The sequence below is a fragment of the Colobus angolensis genome, unplaced genomic scaffold (assembly GCF_000951035.1).
Source record: "Colobus angolensis palliatus isolate OR3802 unplaced genomic scaffold, Cang.pa_1.0 Scaffold213, whole genome shotgun sequence".
Taxonomy (NCBI): domain Eukaryota; kingdom Metazoa; phylum Chordata; class Mammalia; order Primates; family Cercopithecidae; genus Colobus; species Colobus angolensis.
Window position 1 is genome coordinate 3,919,217 of NW_012115300.1, and position 17,502 is coordinate 3,936,718.

Consider the following 17,502-nt stretch of genomic DNA (forward strand, 5'->3'; position numbering starts at 1 on the left):
GAGTTAATGGGTGCAGCACACCAACATGGCACATGTATACATATGTAACAAACCTGCACGTTATGCACATGCACCCTAGAACTTAAAGTATAATAATAATAAAAAAATTACTTTGGACAGTATGGCCATTTTTATGATATTGATTCTTCCTATCCATGAGCAAGGTATGTTTTTCCATTTATTTTTGTCCTCTCTTATTTCCTTGAGCAGTGGTTTGTAGTTCTACTTGATGAGGTCCTTCACATCCCTTGTAAATTGTATTCCTAGGTATTTTATTGTCTTTGAAGCAATTGTGAATGGAAGTTGATTCATGATTTGGCTGTCTCTTTTTCTGTTATTGGTGTATAGGAATGCTTGTGATTTTTGCACATTGATTTTGTATCCTGAGACTTTGCTGAAGTTGCTTGTCAGCTTAAGGAGATTTTGGGCCGAGATGATGGGGTTTTCTAAATATACAGTATCACCACTGATCCCACAGAACTACAAACTGCCATCAGAGAATATTATAAACACCTCTACACAAATAAACTAGAAAATCTAGAAGTAATGAATAAATTCCTGGACATGTACACCCTCCCAAGACTAAACCAGGAAGATGTTGAATCCCTGAATAGATTAATAACAAGTTCTGAAATTATGGCAGTAATTAATATCCTACCAACCAAAGAATAGTCCAGGACCACACCAATTCACAGCCAAATTCTACCAGAGGTTTGAGGAGGAGCTGGTGCCATTCCTTCTGAAACTATTCCAAACAGTAGACAAAGAGGAAATTCTCCCTAACTCATTTTATGAGGCCAGCATCATCCTGATACCAAAACGTGGCAAAGACACACACGAAAAAGAAAATTTCAGGCCAATATGCCTGACGAATATCGATGCGAAAATCCTCAATGTAATACTGGCAAACTAAATCCAGTAGTACATCAAGAAGCTTATCCACCACGATCAAGTTGGCTTCATCCCTGGGATGCAAGACTGGTTCAACATATGCAAATCAATAAACGTAATCCATCACATAAACAGAACTAATGACAAAACCTACATGATTATCTCAATAGATACAGAAAAATTCAACACCATTTCATGCTAAAAACTTGCAATAAACTAGGTATTGATGGAACGTATCTGAAAGTAATAAGAGCTACTTATGACGAACTCACAGCCCATATCATACTGAATGGGCAGAAACTGGAAGCATTCCCTTTGAATACTGGCACAAGACAAGGATGTCCTCTGTCACCACTCCCATTCAACATAGTGTTGAAAGTTCTGGCCAGGGCAATCAGGCAAGAGAAAGAAATAAAGGATATTCAGATAGGAAAAGAGGAAGACTTAATGTTCTTATGAGAACCTTTGAAGATTGTTTTATAATTCTAGTTACAAGGAGGAATAATTTATCTCAGATAAAATAATGTGCACCTCAGTGTGGCATTTTAATGTCCTTTGGCATAATCTTAAGTATAGTTCAAGAACAAAATTGCCTAGGAGAGCTGTGGTAGATTTTAATGCATATTATGTAAGTGATTTTCCTTCCTTACAAGCCTAAAAAGCTATTCAAATGTCTTAACGTGTAATTAGTTCTACATTACATATGGAATGGTGGTTTACCATAAAACAAAATTCATTTGTTTCACTTTCTTTATAAGCCTATTTCATTACTATTGATAATAACATTTTTTTCCAATGAATATAAAGACTCAACTGATTGTTTTTGAAAATATAATAATATATTTTTGAGACATATAAATGGTAATTTGTCATTTTCTGACAGAGTTACATGTCCATTTATTCTTTAACACAGCAGTCTCATTTGTAGAGCTCTAAGCGAGGAATACACAGGGAAAAAATTTGAAAATACATATCCACAAATATGTTTTTATAGTATTCTTTATAGTATCTAAAGACTAGAAACACTGCAAATGTCCATGAATGGGGCTTAGTTGAATAAATTGTGGTTTATCTACAATGGAATACTATGCAGTTGGAGGAAACATCTTTAGTAGGAGAAAGGGATGCAGGAAAGGAGGGGAACCTATAGGGGAAAAGTAACTTAAGACTCATATCAACCAATCAAAATTTGAAATTGTCTAGTTCATGTACTATTCTATCTTCCTTTATATATGTTTTTTAAAATTCCATAATGTTAAAGAAAAAACTACATTATGTCTGTTTGGACACATACTATTTCCTCTGTCCTATTAGAAATCTAGGTTGTCAGTTGATTTGCAGAATTTTATAAAAATATGAAAGTGGCCAGGTGTGGTGGCTCATGCAAGTAATCCCACCACTTTGGGAGGCTGAGATAGGTGGATCACTTGAGGTCAGGAGTTCGAGACCACCATCCTGGCCAACATGGTGAAACTCTGTCTCTACCAAACGTACAAAAATTAGCTGGGGTCTTGGCACACACCTGTAATCCCACCTACTCAAGAGGCTGATGCATGAGAATCATTTGAACCCAGGAGGCAGAGGTTGCAGTGAACTGAGATTGCACCACTGCACTCCAGCCTGGGTGATGGAGTGAGACTGTCTAAAAAAATAAATATATACAGAAGTCACTTGCTCAGAGATTAAAATTTATGACTCATAGCTCAGCATTCTTCCAGGGATACAGTGTTTTGGAATTCTGCTATTTCAATGTAAGTCTGAAGTACTTGCAAATATAGTAAAGCCAATATAATTTCTACCAAGCGAAGAGGGTCATATGTTTAAAAAGTGTATCTCCCCTTTAAGTGTAAACTTTGTGAAACAGGGATAAATGTCTTTTGTTCACATAAAAAATGATAATATTACCTTGTACATATGAAGTGGTCACGAAATATTTGTTAAATAATAACATCTATACCTTTGTTATAACACTTATATAGCACTTTTTCAAAGTACTTTCAGTTACAGTCTCTCAGTTTTCCTCCTCAAAATTTCCCATGTGATGGAAAAACATAGGTATTATATCCATTTAATGGAAGAAAAATTCAATGTACAGAAAACAATGCTTGAATGTATATACATGCCAAAAAATTACAACTGCATTAGAAACTGTGTATAATAATGAACTGTTGAAGATTCTAGGGTGACTTTCTTTTAACCAATGTAGATGGTGGACAGAAGCTGAGATCCCACATCTTTATCAACTTCCCATTCACTCCTTAAACTAACAATTGGATGGGAGGAAGCGTTTTCTCTAGCTGTGGGGATCGTTGTATTTATTTTCATTCTTGAGTTTCTCTTTCTTTATCCATCCAGAGACTCTAGATTTTCATTAATACAGCATGGCCTTAAGTTGATTGGCATTAATAGCTGTAGCAAAGAACAGAGAGAGAATCTTGGCAGCAGGGCAACCGGCAATTAGAGAATTACTGCTCCTAGTCAAAGTACTACAGACTGCTTCAGTCTGCCTAGTCAAGAGGGAGCAGGAGATACTTCTTCCTCAGTCCACTAGAGCCATATTACAGGGACTTATTGGGGTGGGGGCAATGGAGATTTAGTAATGTACTCTGCATGCCAGCCTACCCTCCATGTTGAAATTTGGGAAGTGCATCCTATTAATGCCAAGTGAACAGTAAAGGTAGGACCAAGGAGAATTTAATATATACTGCCTGTTGACAAATATTGGGTATTCATAGATACATTCTAATTTAATATTGAGTTAAAACTTATGGGCTCTTTGGAAAGATTTTGGAACATAACAGGAGGGAAACATTATAGTTGTAAAGGAAAATCTTATACCTGAGAACAGAATTAATAGCCTTATTTAAAGGTTAATAATTGATATGAGTAATAATGTCTAGAAAACAAAAATTCAATAATACCCTCTGGTACAGGCTGATTGTGTCTCCTCAAAACTCACCTGTTGAAGTCCTAACCCCACTACTTCAGAATGTGACTATATTTGAATAGGGCCTTTAAAGAAATTATTAAGTTAAAATGAGGTCATTAAGTTAGACCCTAATCCAGTATGACTGGTGTCTTTATTAAAGTGGAAATTGGGACACAGACATGTACTAAAGGAAGCCCATGTGAAGACACAGGGAAAGACAACCATCTATCTATACGCCTCAGAGAGGCTTCAGGAGAAACCAGCCCTGCCAATAGCTTGATCTTGGATTTCTCCAGAATAGAGAGAAATTTTTTTTTTTTATTATTTAAGCCCCGCTGCCTGTGGTTCTAACAAAGTAATATGTGTTAGTTTGTTCAAATCAGTTAAAAGCAGGATCATCATGCCTGAAAGTTGAATCAAGGATATGAAAAATAACTTTTAGAACCTTTTCAAGAATATATTTTTAGAAGAACAAAATGATAGAACAAAAAAGGAAAATTTCTATATCTGTATCCTCTATACCTATGACAAATTGAGATAAGCCATTAAATCTTTTCCCTTTTCCTCCCCACATCTCCAAAAAAAACATAAAACTAAAGGAGAAGAGATATTCAATTAGGGGAATCTTTCATCGAAGGTAAAGTAATTTGTAAATCATAAATGAAAGTGAAAATATTGGAAAGTAATTGTGTTCATTTCTTATGACTATAGTAACAAAGTACCATGAACTTGGTGGTTAAAAACAACAGAAATTTATTTTCTCACATTTCTAGAAGCCAAAAGGCCATAATCAAAGTGTTAACAAGACTATGTTCGCTCCATAGTTGCTAAGGAAAGAACTGTTACTTACCTCTCTCTAGGTTTCTAGTAGCCTTTAGAATCTTAGCTTGCAGATACATACTGCTTCTTCACATGGTATTCTCCATTTGTCTTTTCATTGTCTTCCTTTCGTGTGCCTGTCTTTGTGACTGTATTTCCCCTTCTTATAAAGACACCAGTCGTATTGGATTAGGGCTCACTGTAATGACCTGATTACGTTTGTAAAGACCTTATTTTCGAATAAAGTCATATTCTGAGGTTCTGGGGGTTAGGGCTTTGACATATCTTTTGAGTGGGGCTCAACTTTACCCATAACATTGATGTATCAAAATGTTTCCAGTATTTATAATCTCTGTGTCATCGCTATTGTTTTTTCTTAAACTTTTCTATTTTCCACAGTGGGCACGCATTGCTTTTATAATCTGAACAAATGTTATTCAAAAAATAAACAGGAAAAAAATTCCTTTTGTAAAAGTCTCATTTTTGAAATACTCTCTGCATTAGCTCCCGGTTTTTATGTTATGTAATTCTGTTAGTTTTAAATTGTTTTCTGATTCGAGAAGAGTCCATTTGCATTAATGTAACATTTAGCAATCTGTCATCTGCATAATTATACATCTGTGGTTGTAGGTAGGATAGATAAAAAAAACTCCCATCTCTGAATTAAAATAGTCTCTTAGCATTTGTTATCTGTAGAGAGCAGATTGGTGTTTTGGGTAAGAGGAGCACGATATGAATAAAGAAGGCATTGAGTAATAGGTATATGAGGAGTGTGACCACTATCAGTTACCCTTAAGGCCTGAATTCCAAGGCCGTGAAAGTTTTTTTCACAACTAAAGCAAATAGGAGAAGCATCCTTGTTAGGCATCTATGAAGACTGTCTTTGTATTTTGATTAAGTGCTAAGCTTTTCATTGGTTTTGTATGAGTTATTGGTTAATGTTTTTTAAAAGTCAAATGTGGTTTTATAAGTTTTTAAATGAACTTACTACTTTTTTTTTTTTTTTTAAAGATTTGCCTGCAATGGATAACCCAGTGCTTTTGGAATTATTTAGATTGGATAGAAATCTGCCATTATATTGCTACTTGTGTTTTCCTTGGTCCTGATTATCAAGTGTATATCTGTATAGCTATATTCAAACATTTACAGCAAGACATTCTACAGCACACTCAGACTCAAGATCTGCAAGTTTTCCTAAAAGTAAGTATGTTTATATAGAGAGGAAAAGATTGAGTTAATAGCTAACTTTGGTTGCTTAATTTTAGATACTTTTTCTAGGCACTCATTTAATCCTAAAAACCGTTGCTGAGAGGTAGATATTATTATCCCCATTTTAGAGATGAGTAAACTGAGGCACAGAGTTAAGTTGCCCCAAACCATATAGCTAAAGTGGAACTTGAATATGAAGTAAGCTGTCTGGATCCAACACTTTGTTTGTAACCCACATGCTATGCCAAAAAAGAAATATTTTAAAAATATTCCTATGGGCTATTTGGTCAATAAAAGTTTAATTTATTGGTTTGATACTTTTAAAATATATTTAATATATTAATAATTTCCTATGCTTTCATATTTTTATAATATTTTTCTAAACTTCCGTTTTTATAAAAGATTTTCATGAAAGATTATTTTATCATAGCACTCATTTTAAAAAGTTATCACCAAATGTGGTGCTACTTTTAAAAAAGATATAGTTACTTTCTCAATTACAATAATGGGATTTTGGAAGTTGGGGACTTTAGAAAGTGCATGAGATATAAATACATCCCAGTGTTCATTTCTTGGTGGAAATCCAGCGATTTGTTTAAAGTTAAGAATCTTTGAACTTAAAATGTTTCCTTATCCCTACTACCTTTGCCGTCCCACAGGAACGCATATACACGTATACACTGAAAACAACATTCATCATTTGCTAGGCTTTCTCTAGGTCAACAAATGGTTTCTATGTAAATTAATTTCATTATTTACCATTAAATACTTGCCAGGGTTAGTTTCCATTTAATGATATTTTTCTTTAAATAAATGTCATTGATCCTTTAAGATTGCCAAATTATCAAGCATTTTTATTTCATCAATTCAGAATTCAAAAGGTTTTAAGCTTTCAATATATATAACCAGAAGTATAATCTTAGAAACAGTCTTAATGAAAAAGTATGCTGAGAAAAATGATTGCACATGTAGAAGAAAAACTAAGATAGGAAAATAAAAGAATGCTCTCTAAGAGGTGATTTGGAATACAGGAAGTGTTAAGCAAATTGAAATTATGTTGAATACAAAATGTAGGTTCATTTTCAGTAAGGGACATTTTCATCATCTATAGTGGTCAATTATAGGAATTTCAGAGTCTGAAATTTTCCTGTACTCATATCTGTCTGTATCCCCCTAACCTGTAATTCTCTAACATCTTATCCCACTTTAGTTTTTCTTACAGTTTTTATCACCATCTGAAATTATTTTATATATGTTTTTGTCTGTCTTCCCTGGTAAAATGTGTAAGTTCTATAAGGACCGTGACTTGCTCTATTTCATTTACTGATGTATTTTCAACAATATATCAAACAATAATACCTGGTAGATAATAGGTATTCAATACGTATTTGTTGATAGTATAAGTAAATAATGTAAATAAATAAATGGGAAAGATGAATAAACTTTGTTTTATTCACATCGAATAACAAACATTACTAAATTCATTAAGTGCTTACCGCTTATTTTTCTTCCAATCAAAAGCATAATCTTTAAATTTGATAAATGTTCAAATTTTCAGTTTCATCTCTCTTTTGACTATTTGAGGGAAAAATTATAATAGAGTTTGCAAATGGTAACTTCTTTAAATGTGTCCCAAACCATTCTCCATTGTGTTTTCAGCATAATGCTATCAGTTTAAAACTAAAGGATTTTAAATGGGGAGAGGAGATTATGACCTAAGCCTCTGTTAAATTACTAAAATTTGAATAGTGTTGGTTTAAATCCAAACTAAGAACATGTAGGCAAGGAATTAATTTTAGCATGTGTCCTAGAACTAACCTTACTTTTTACCCTTGTTTTTTTCATTTATCTGAGAGATTAGGAAAAATGCTTTTCTGATTGATAGCATGACTTTACTTTTGTTGTTTTATTTTCAGTGGATAGGTGTCAAAATTCACTGTTCTCTTTTAATGGGCACTCATTTTTCTTGTGAGATAAACTCTGGTATAGTGTATTTAAATATATATTTACATATCCCTTTAACTACTTCATTTGGCCCTGAAATAGTCTTTTGTCTACAAAGTATATAAATATATGTACAGCATTTTCACCTGTTCATATGATAACTAATAATGAAGTATTGATTAATGAACTGATTTTATTTTGCCTACCCTAAAAACATCCCCTGTCAAAAATACACACATTATTTAAGAATTCCTCATTCAACTGAAGCTATAGAGATTGAACCCTGGAAATTAGGTTTTACACTTTCTTATTCAAAATCTCAGATTTGTGCAAAGGGAGAAAAGACTTATCAATAATTCTTTATATAGGCCAGGCACAATGGCTCACACCTGTAATCCCAGCATCTTGGGAGGTCAAGGTGAGTGGATAGCTTGAACCCAGGGGTTTGAGACCAGTCTGCGCAACATGGCAAAACCCCATCTCTACCCAGAAAAAAGTACAAAAATTATCTAGGTGTGGTGGCACGCACGTGTAGTCCCAGCTACTGAGGAGGCTGAGGTGGGAAGATCAATTGAGCCCAGGAGGTCGAGGCTGCAGTTAACCATGATCATACCACTGCACTCCAGCTTGGGCTACAGAACAGGACCCTGTCTCAAAAAAAAAAAAAAATTCCCCATGTAACTGCATACCACAGCCATAATAATAATCTTGTATAGATTATTTAATCACATTATCCCCTTGCTCTACATATTTAATAATGACTGCTTCCAGGAAGAATGAAGATAAAGTAGAACAAGATACTTTTACTTTTTATTGTATATATTTATGTGGGCTTTATTTTATATTTGAGGAATCAGCTCATACTTCTTTTATCATAAAACTATTTTTAAGAAGAAATTGAATAAGTATATAACAATAAATAGATCAAACATCTGACTGTTATAAATGGGTTCAAATAATCGGGCCTAATTGAATTCATTTTCAAAATATTAAAAACCACAAATATGTTATGCTTTCAGTTTTTATCGGTTATCTTGAGAAACTGAAGATATGCAATTCTTTTCCTGATTTAAATTTCATGTATTGAGATAAAATGACATGATAAGAGCATTGTTTTAGAAATAAAAATCTGTGTGCAATATTCAGTGTCAAGAAAATATCAATCCATTTGTAGTCACTTTGGTTTAGGCTCAAGATTTTAAATCAGGTAATTGAGAGTATAGACTCATTGCCTACATTTCTTACAGCTCACTGAAGAGCTCTTCATGATTCCAAATCAATGTATGAAAAAGATAAATTAGAATTTCTTGGATCAGAAGGTGGTGTGAACAGTAATAGGCAGAACAGGTTTATGGGGGAAAGAAAAACTTACTTTTCCTCTTCAGGTTAAACCACTGAAATACTAGATTAGATGAGCGCCATGGGTATGAGTTGATATCAACAAAACATTGTCTGATTGTTTCACAGTATCCTTGTAGACACAACTAGAATGTGGACTGGATGTTAGAGCAGTTAAGTGCATCATTTTCATGCTCTGGTGATTAATGCATTAGTAGCGAGCTAGAAGGCAGCCTCTGAAGATACACTGAAGAAAGAGCTCAGTCCTTGGGCCCAGAATTCTGAACATTTTTATCTGTGACAGATGATGGTTCAGAAAGTCCATAGATATTGTAATTCCAAGGAGAAAAACATTCAACAAAGTAAATATTCTGTAATATCCCAGCAAGCTAGAAAGTCTTAAGTTCATTCTTCATTCTTTCAACTCATCTGTAGCTTGCACACACACACACACACACACACACACAAGCAGGTTTAGTGACAGTTTAGTTTAATAGTAGTTCATATGTGGATGTCCTAGTGTTTTAGTGAGCTGTGTTGTATTCCTCTCTAACATGCTAATAGGCTGTCAGCAATCTTGGCTTTAGTTTGTGAATTCAACCTGGGGACAAACTTCACGGAAATACCAGCCTAGAAAAAGTTGCCTTTCTGTGAAAATCAGGCCGTGAAGGCTCAAACTACTTAATTAAAATGCTTCAACTAAATCCTGCATATTATGACAAAATCAATTTATAATTATGAAAAAATCAGATTAATTTCAACCCAATCAGTAAATTGGCAAGAGGGAATTTTTGTTGGTGCTATTGCAGCTGCTATTACCAGAGAATGTTGACAGGGTGAGAAATGAAGATCAGACTGAGAAAATCTGATTGAATACTAAGCTTTTCTAAGATAAAAGTATACATAATATGAAACACATCTGAGCAAATATTTTAAAGGTATTTAGTACAGTGTCAACTGTGTTTTGCAGATATGTTTTCTGCATTGTCCTTATATTAGTTGATTCTATCTGGTTTCACATTCTAACTTTGTCACTCACTGTGTGAGCTCGGGTATGTTGCTTAGATTTTTATGCTTATTTCTTCATCACGTAGGGTTGTGGAAGAATTAAATGAGATGATATTTGTAAAATACTTTTAGACCATTACCTGGAACATAGTAAGTACTTAAAAAAAACTTAGCTGTTATTAAGTTTCTACATCTCTCTACTAGATTCTTTTTATTTCTTTGTTAAAGAAGAAGATATGTAGAGAATACAAGCAAAGGAAACAGGATTTTCTGAGTGCATAGCTACACTTTGGTGTACTTTTGCTCCCATTTTTCTCCAGCTCCCGAGACTTCTTAAGATGTCATATAATAGTAATACCTGTCAATGACATTACCTTCACACTTTGGTCAGAAATATCCTCTTATACTGTTTCTGATCAGGACCTATTCTCTCATTAACCTGGTCAAGACTAAGTCAGGTCTCTGGTACAATCACATATTTCCAAGTACCCTTCAGGTGAGTTTAAATCTTCAAGAACTACATACTCTGTCCTGAATCTGTAAGAACTTCACATTCTATCCAGAATTACAAACACTATATAAACTCCCTGATCCTAAGGATCACTTAGGGTACTTATGAAAGTTAATGTATTTAGACTCGTTTCCAGACCTGTTAATTCAGAATTTATTTGGCTGAGGCATGAGTTGTCAGATTGTAGTAGAAAATCTCAAGTAGCTTGAAAACCTTTAGAATACATAAAACTGTGACCTTTGGGGCTTGTTAGTAAATCAGAATCCAGAATGCCAATGCCAAGGATTCAAAAATTTTAGGGACTGCATCCAGGAGTTTCTAATTTTACTGAACACCCCAGAAGGAACATACTGGAAGAAACATTGCTTACCAGTTATTTATGTTTCTATCACTTTGATCAAGAAGATTATATACACACATACACACACACACACACATATACACATATGCATATATATATATGCATATATATATACACATACACACACATAATAAGTAAGACACAACACACAAAAAGTTTATCTCTAGTAAGGGTAAAGAGTAGAGCTATATTCATAAATCCTTCTCTTAAGAGCTTTCTATATGAGATTTAACATTAATGCAAACCTTCAACTTTTGTTAAGTGTATGTTAAGTTCTATGCTTTTTGTGATAATTTTTTATTCTATATGCCTCATAATGTTGTTAATAAAAGTCGACTCTTCCAGTTTAACCCACTCAAAGTAAAATACCCTTTTTTCTCCATAAAGAGCTATTATATTTTAAAAATCATCATTTTGCAAGGGCATTAATAATTAAATATTTGGGAAAGAATATATCAGAGAATATCTAAACTTGGTCCTGAATTCATAAACCAGGGTATACCGTGTTAACACACTTGATCTTTTTATGCTTTTTATCTGTTTACTACTACAAAAGACCTTATCTTCAATTCAGATTTTAAGCTCACATGGCTTGCAGTAGTTCTAAAAAAAATTCTGCTAAAAATTAGTATCTTCAGTATTTTTCAAACATCAAGTAATGCAAATAACTTTTGAAAGTATTGGTATAGCTTTCTTTCCAAAATAGGCACATTTTTGAAGTTGCAAGAAAAGCCACTAACATCCTAATATTTTAGATAAATGGTTCCCTTCTATATTCATGGCAAGGGGTTGAGGAGCAGAGACTGGAGTCAGTAATCCTTGATAGGTCCACCCATGCCTAACATCGTACGTCTGTAGTGTGATCAAGAAAATGTAGCCGAGCCATTTCAAAGACCATCAGTAATAAAAATGTGTTCTCATTATTTATAACCACTATGAGTATCTTGAATGCTTGTTGTATGCCACACACTGGTCAAAGGGCTTTACAGGTATTGCTCATTCACTCATGGACTTATTCAACTGTTTATTGTTCAACAGCTGTGAGCCAAGTACAGTTTTTGTCACAGGGCAGGATGTCTCTGCCCACGTTGAACTTAAATTCTCCTGGAAGTCTAATAAATGAACAAATACATAATATCTTAAGTACTATAGACCTTATTGTATTGATAATAAGGAAATCAAACATGGTAGAGGAGTCTAAGGTACCAGTCAGATAAAGATGCCAGGCAAGACCACCCTTGATGGGGTAAACAGACACCTAAATGAAGCAAAGAAAAAGTCATGAAAAGACTTCCTAGGCAAAAGCCTGCTTAAATAGGAATAAAGGCAAGTGCAAGATCTCAGAGGTCTGAATGAGCTGGCTCACTTACAGAGTGTCAAGAAGACCGCTGTGGCCAGAGCAAGGTGAAGAAATAAGAAAGGTAAGAGATGAGACAAGGACCAAATCATATAAGGTAAGAAGTTCAGATTTCAGAATATTTAATACAGAGAGCAATCGTGTGATATTATTGTCCACATTTAACACATGAAAAAATGAGGCTTAGAGCCAATAAACTTACCCAAGTTCATACATCTAGTAACTAACATAGGAGAATTCAAACCCTTTCATTTGGTCTGAATCCGAATTCAGTGTTCCTTTACTAGTCTGATGTTTTAATAAATATCCTAGATTCAGTGGTCCCAAATCAAATGTTCTCAATAGTTAAAAGAAAACAGATGAATGCATATTTGAAATTTGAAACTGTACTTCTATACACAAAGGAGAGAGGGATACTACATGTATACTATATTATATAATATTGAATACATCCAACTTTGTGGTTTAGAATGGGAATTTTTAATACTTTTGGATGTTTCAACATTTGAAACTCAGAATTAATGAAGGCAGCAAATTATTAAAAACAAAGCAGTTGAATAGCATTAGACACAACAAATGAAATGCAATAAGCTCAAAATGAACTTCCTAACTAAAACTTAAATCACTCTAGTAGTAATCTATTAAAAAAATTTCTGGAGCAAATACTACACTGTTAATATAAAGCAAAATAGTGTTATTACCTTATGTAATTAATGTGTCTGCTACTTAAAAAATTGGGGCATGCATATTTTTATGTAGAGTTTGATATACTTTGGTCTATAAATGAAATGATAATGAAGGAGTATTCTAAGGTAATAGTCTGTTATAACTTGAATGATAAGCTGGCAGTCTAAATGGTCCTATTACAAGTAAAAGTTATCCACTAAAAGGGCCATTAGAGAACATTTAGGATAAGATGAAAAAATGTTCTACTTTGAAGACAAAATGTAAAATGGAGATATTTTGGAATTTTATTCAGAGCTAAAATTGCCTGCAAATTTTCATTAATGAACTATATCATTTGAAAACACTCCTTTTTAAATGTGAATTAAAATTTTTCTCTTATGAAATAAGACGTTAATAGCCTTATGTGTCATTTTTATGGGTATTTCTTAGGTGTAGTTATCAGGGCATTTACAATTAATGTTTAAAATGGAAACCATGATTTCAAAAAATGCATTCTGAGGAAAAAATATATTTAAATTGAGTTATAACTATGGCTGTCCCTAGGTGGTTTTTATTAAAGTGAAACAATAATTAAAAGATGTTGAATAGATACTGCTTATTTTTTGCCCGGAAATGAATTGTTAGAGATTTGTTCAAGTGCTATCATCTCCTATTATAATTCATATTTAATGCACAATAAGTATTCCTTTGAAAATAATGAATGTGTCCTGAAACAGTTCTTCTGCCATTGGATCTTTAGTCTCTGGTTAGAATAACACATTACTGTAATTCCTCCCCATCTTAGGTATAGTTTTAGTGAAGAGGTAGTTAAAGCCACATCACACATAATTTGAATGAAATGAATGGATAAATTCATAATTGTTCCACGACTATAACAATAACTGTTTAAAATGAGTTCTTGAACAGTAGGGTTGTTCTTACTCTGATCTTATTTTCCCCCAAAGAAAAAAGTGAAATATTTTTGATAGGACAGGAATTTACAAAGACCCAGTATTTCTGCTATTCATAAGATAAAAATATTCCCTTTGACTCAGTTACTTATACATAAAATCAGAGACATGATATACATCTCAGTTGTCAACATTTTAGAGCAGGGCTCTTCTCATCTTCATGTCTTCAGTGCTAATCAAGAACCTTACGTATAATAAAAGAATGAATGAGTGAAGAAGTGAAAGAAGGATTGAAATAATTTCACAATTATCTTAAGATTAGAGCTCAAATACTTATGTTGGAAGTTATTTGTTCTACCCTTAATGGTATTAAGTATCTAACAACACCGTTTCATTTCTTCAGCTATAATGTCAGCCTTGTAGGTCAGTCGTTAGCTTTTTAGAATGTCCCGACTAACCTTTCCCTCAAACTATGTAGATTTTTGGTGATGATGGCAAAGTAAGGATAAAGTTACATCAAGTTATATACAAGCTGTGAATGATTACTGCCCGTAAGTGACAAGTGGTATCTGAAGCCTTTAAAAAATCTGTTCTCATTGAGATTGTGTAATGTTTTCCTATTTCTGTATTGAGGTTTCTTCTCTATAAACTGCCTCTAACACGATATCTGGTATATGATATGCATTGGCTTTTATTCTTTGGGGTTGCTTTTTTTTTTTCTTGTTATAGTAATTCTTGCCTTTAAACTATAAACTCCTGAAAGGCATGAATTTTCCAAAGTTTTTTAATCTCCAAAACTTCTGATGTTGTAAATATTAACTACACTGAATCAAAGATGACTTTTCTTCTACATATTTTGTTTTGCCTTGAGTGTAGGTACTGCGTAAATAGTATTTGGAGGTACTAAAAGGAATGGTCATAAAATTCCCTAAAAAACTCTAAAATGTTAAACCGGTGTTCTTACTGTTTATTCTTGAGTGTCTCGTTTGAAACATTAACCATTAAATTCCAAATTAGTGTAGATGTGCATAGTACCAACATTAGTAATTGCAGATTCTTGGAGGTTTTATGGACAGTAGCTTATACAACAGATTTCTTGCACTATTATGATATCCTTTGGTAGATAAGCTTCAGGGTCTTTAATAATTACAAGTCTGACCAATCATTTTATAACATACTATTTTTAAAATTAGGAAGATTTCCTTATCTGCCTTTTTTTTTTTTTTGGTAGCTGTAAATCATTTTTGGTTTTGAAAATAGAAAACCTTATTTGAGGGGGACATATAGTTTCTTCCTGTCATATATATACACAGCTCACTAAATAAAAAGCAATTACACATTTACTGGCAACATAAACAGCCCACCCCCATCTATAGCTGAAAATAAATGGTATATCAATTATTTAAAATTCACTAACTTGGAATTGTGAGTCTTACCCAAGTAAATTTTCCCTTTATAATTTTTGGCAGGAAGAAGCACTGCATGGGTTTCGAGTGAGTGATTATTTTGAATACATGGAAATGTTGGAACAAAACCACCGAACAGTGCTGCTGAGAGACATGCGGAACATTAGACTGCAGAGCACATAGATCATGAGACACACAGTTTAAATTTATGTTTTGTTTATTTTTAAAGGCAGCAGGGCGGCTTAATTGTTTTCTGTGTCTGTAACAACATATACTTTGTGAATATACATATTGTAAATACTGAGAGGTTTTGAATATAATGATATATTTAAGTAGGTATAAGCTCAATTTGTGAATTCATTTTTGTAAGTTTGTTGTTTTGTAAGGTTATTATAGAATCAGATCTAGCTTACTTACAGTTCTTATTCATATTTAAGAGTCAGTCCTGGCCGTGCGCGGTGGCTCATGCCTGTAATCCCATCACTTTGGGAGTACGAGGTGGGCAGATCGTGAGGTCAGGAGATCGAGACTATCCTGGCCAACATGGTGAAACCTCATCTCTGCTAAAAGTACAAAAATTAGCTGGGTGTGGTGGTGTGCCTGTAGTCCCAGCTGCTCAGGAGGCTGAGGCAGGAGAATCGCTTGAACCCGGGAGGCAGAGGTGGCAGTGAGGCAAGATCGTGCCACTGTATTCCAGCCTGGTAACAGAGTGAGACTCTGTCTCAAAAAAAAAAAAAAAAAAAAAAAAAAAAGGCCAACCTACGTCTCCTTCTTTATTCAGATGATTAAAATATTTTTTCCAGTGAGTTTGGAAAGGAGAAGTAATAGTGTAAATAATATTTTGACTAGCTGCAGAAAGCCCGTAAGACAAGAAAAAGACAGTATTTCCTGCATTCTTTATGTCTGTACATATAAAAGAAAACAGACAAAACCACAACTGCTTCTTTTACATGTGAAAGAACAATGATATTATTTATCATGGCAAGTGGTAGAAAGACTGTTGTCCTTGGACATAATTGTTTTTTAGGAGTTGCTTTTAATACCTGTATCAGTTTATAATTTTTTGTTTGAAACGAAGTCTTTACGTGGTTCATTGAAGAGATAGATTGGTTATTTCATACTGATAAGTATTCTACTCTTATTTGTTATGCATTTTCCTTAGTGATAGATTTTACTTGTACTGAACTTGAAAATATAAAGGAGAATACATTTCTAAATTATTTTAAATGGCCAAGACTGTGATTTGTTTTATTTAAATAGAAGTCTCTGTACCAGTAAGATTAATACAGTATGTGAATGTCTATTTTTTATATCAGAACTCACAATGAATATATGAAAGATAATACATGAATATATTACATTATTCATTTTTAGTCATAAGTTTATTGCAAGAAGTTTTTCTAATTGTAGATGTTGTTTTTTATTCTTTCCTTGTATCTAAACATGAATCAACCATTAAAATCATTCTAACTCTAACCCTGCTTTTTTTTTTCCTTTTCAACTAAAAGTGGATCATTCACAAACTAAGTTTTTCATTCAGCATGATCAAATAACTGGTACTATACAGTTTTCAATGTAGTAATATTTAGGCTATTGCAATATCAGCCTTCCAAAATCAAGTTTCATGCTGTAAATGCCAACAATAGCTTCTCAGTAATAGTGTTCCCAAAGGGCATTGTAAAGTTGAGAAAAGTAATTTGAGCAAGTTAATTTGACATATTGCATACTTTCACTTTGGCCGATGTGAGTTAAGAGAGAGTCATAGATGACTCAGAATACCAAGCTTTGTCTACTTTCAAACTTAATTTTGAAAAGCTGTTCCATGGAAGCTGTAATACATGTTTATGGTTCCATTTCTTCCCATTCTTTTCCTGAGCTATTGTTAATGGGTCCTAAGAATCGTGCAGCTTTATTTCTTTCTATAATTGCGTACACAGTAGTTGAAAATACAAATGGAGAAGAATGAACTGTAATTTAATTTCATAATGTCCATTGGTGATTTTCATTGGAAACTGAGGTAAGATCTAGATTCTAACAATTGCATTTTGGAAAAAAAAAAAAATAACTTCAGCTAGAGCTAGAAGGCTTTCATCTTCATTTGACATATAAGTGTCTTATGAACAATGACCTAGCAGTTTGTTTGGTGAAAGAA

At 33.4% G+C, this 17,502-nt stretch overlaps 1 protein-coding gene across 1 annotated transcript in view; it reads left to right on the forward strand.

The window, feature by feature from the left end:
- TBC1D32 (TBC1 domain family, member 32) overlaps nucleotides 1-16,078 on the forward strand; it is a 226,783-nt gene extending 210,705 nt beyond the window's left edge. Inside the window, exons 31-32 of the mRNA XM_011942960.1 lie at nucleotides 5,651-5,839; nucleotides 15,414-16,078. Of these exons, the coding sequence (XP_011798350.1) occupies nucleotides 5,651-5,839; nucleotides 15,414-15,533 (309 nt within the window). The 3' untranslated portion in view covers nucleotides 15,534-16,078. The remainder of the gene's footprint in view (nucleotides 1-5,650; nucleotides 5,840-15,413) is intronic.
- The last annotated feature ends 1,424 nt before the right edge of the window (nucleotides 16,079-17,502 follow it).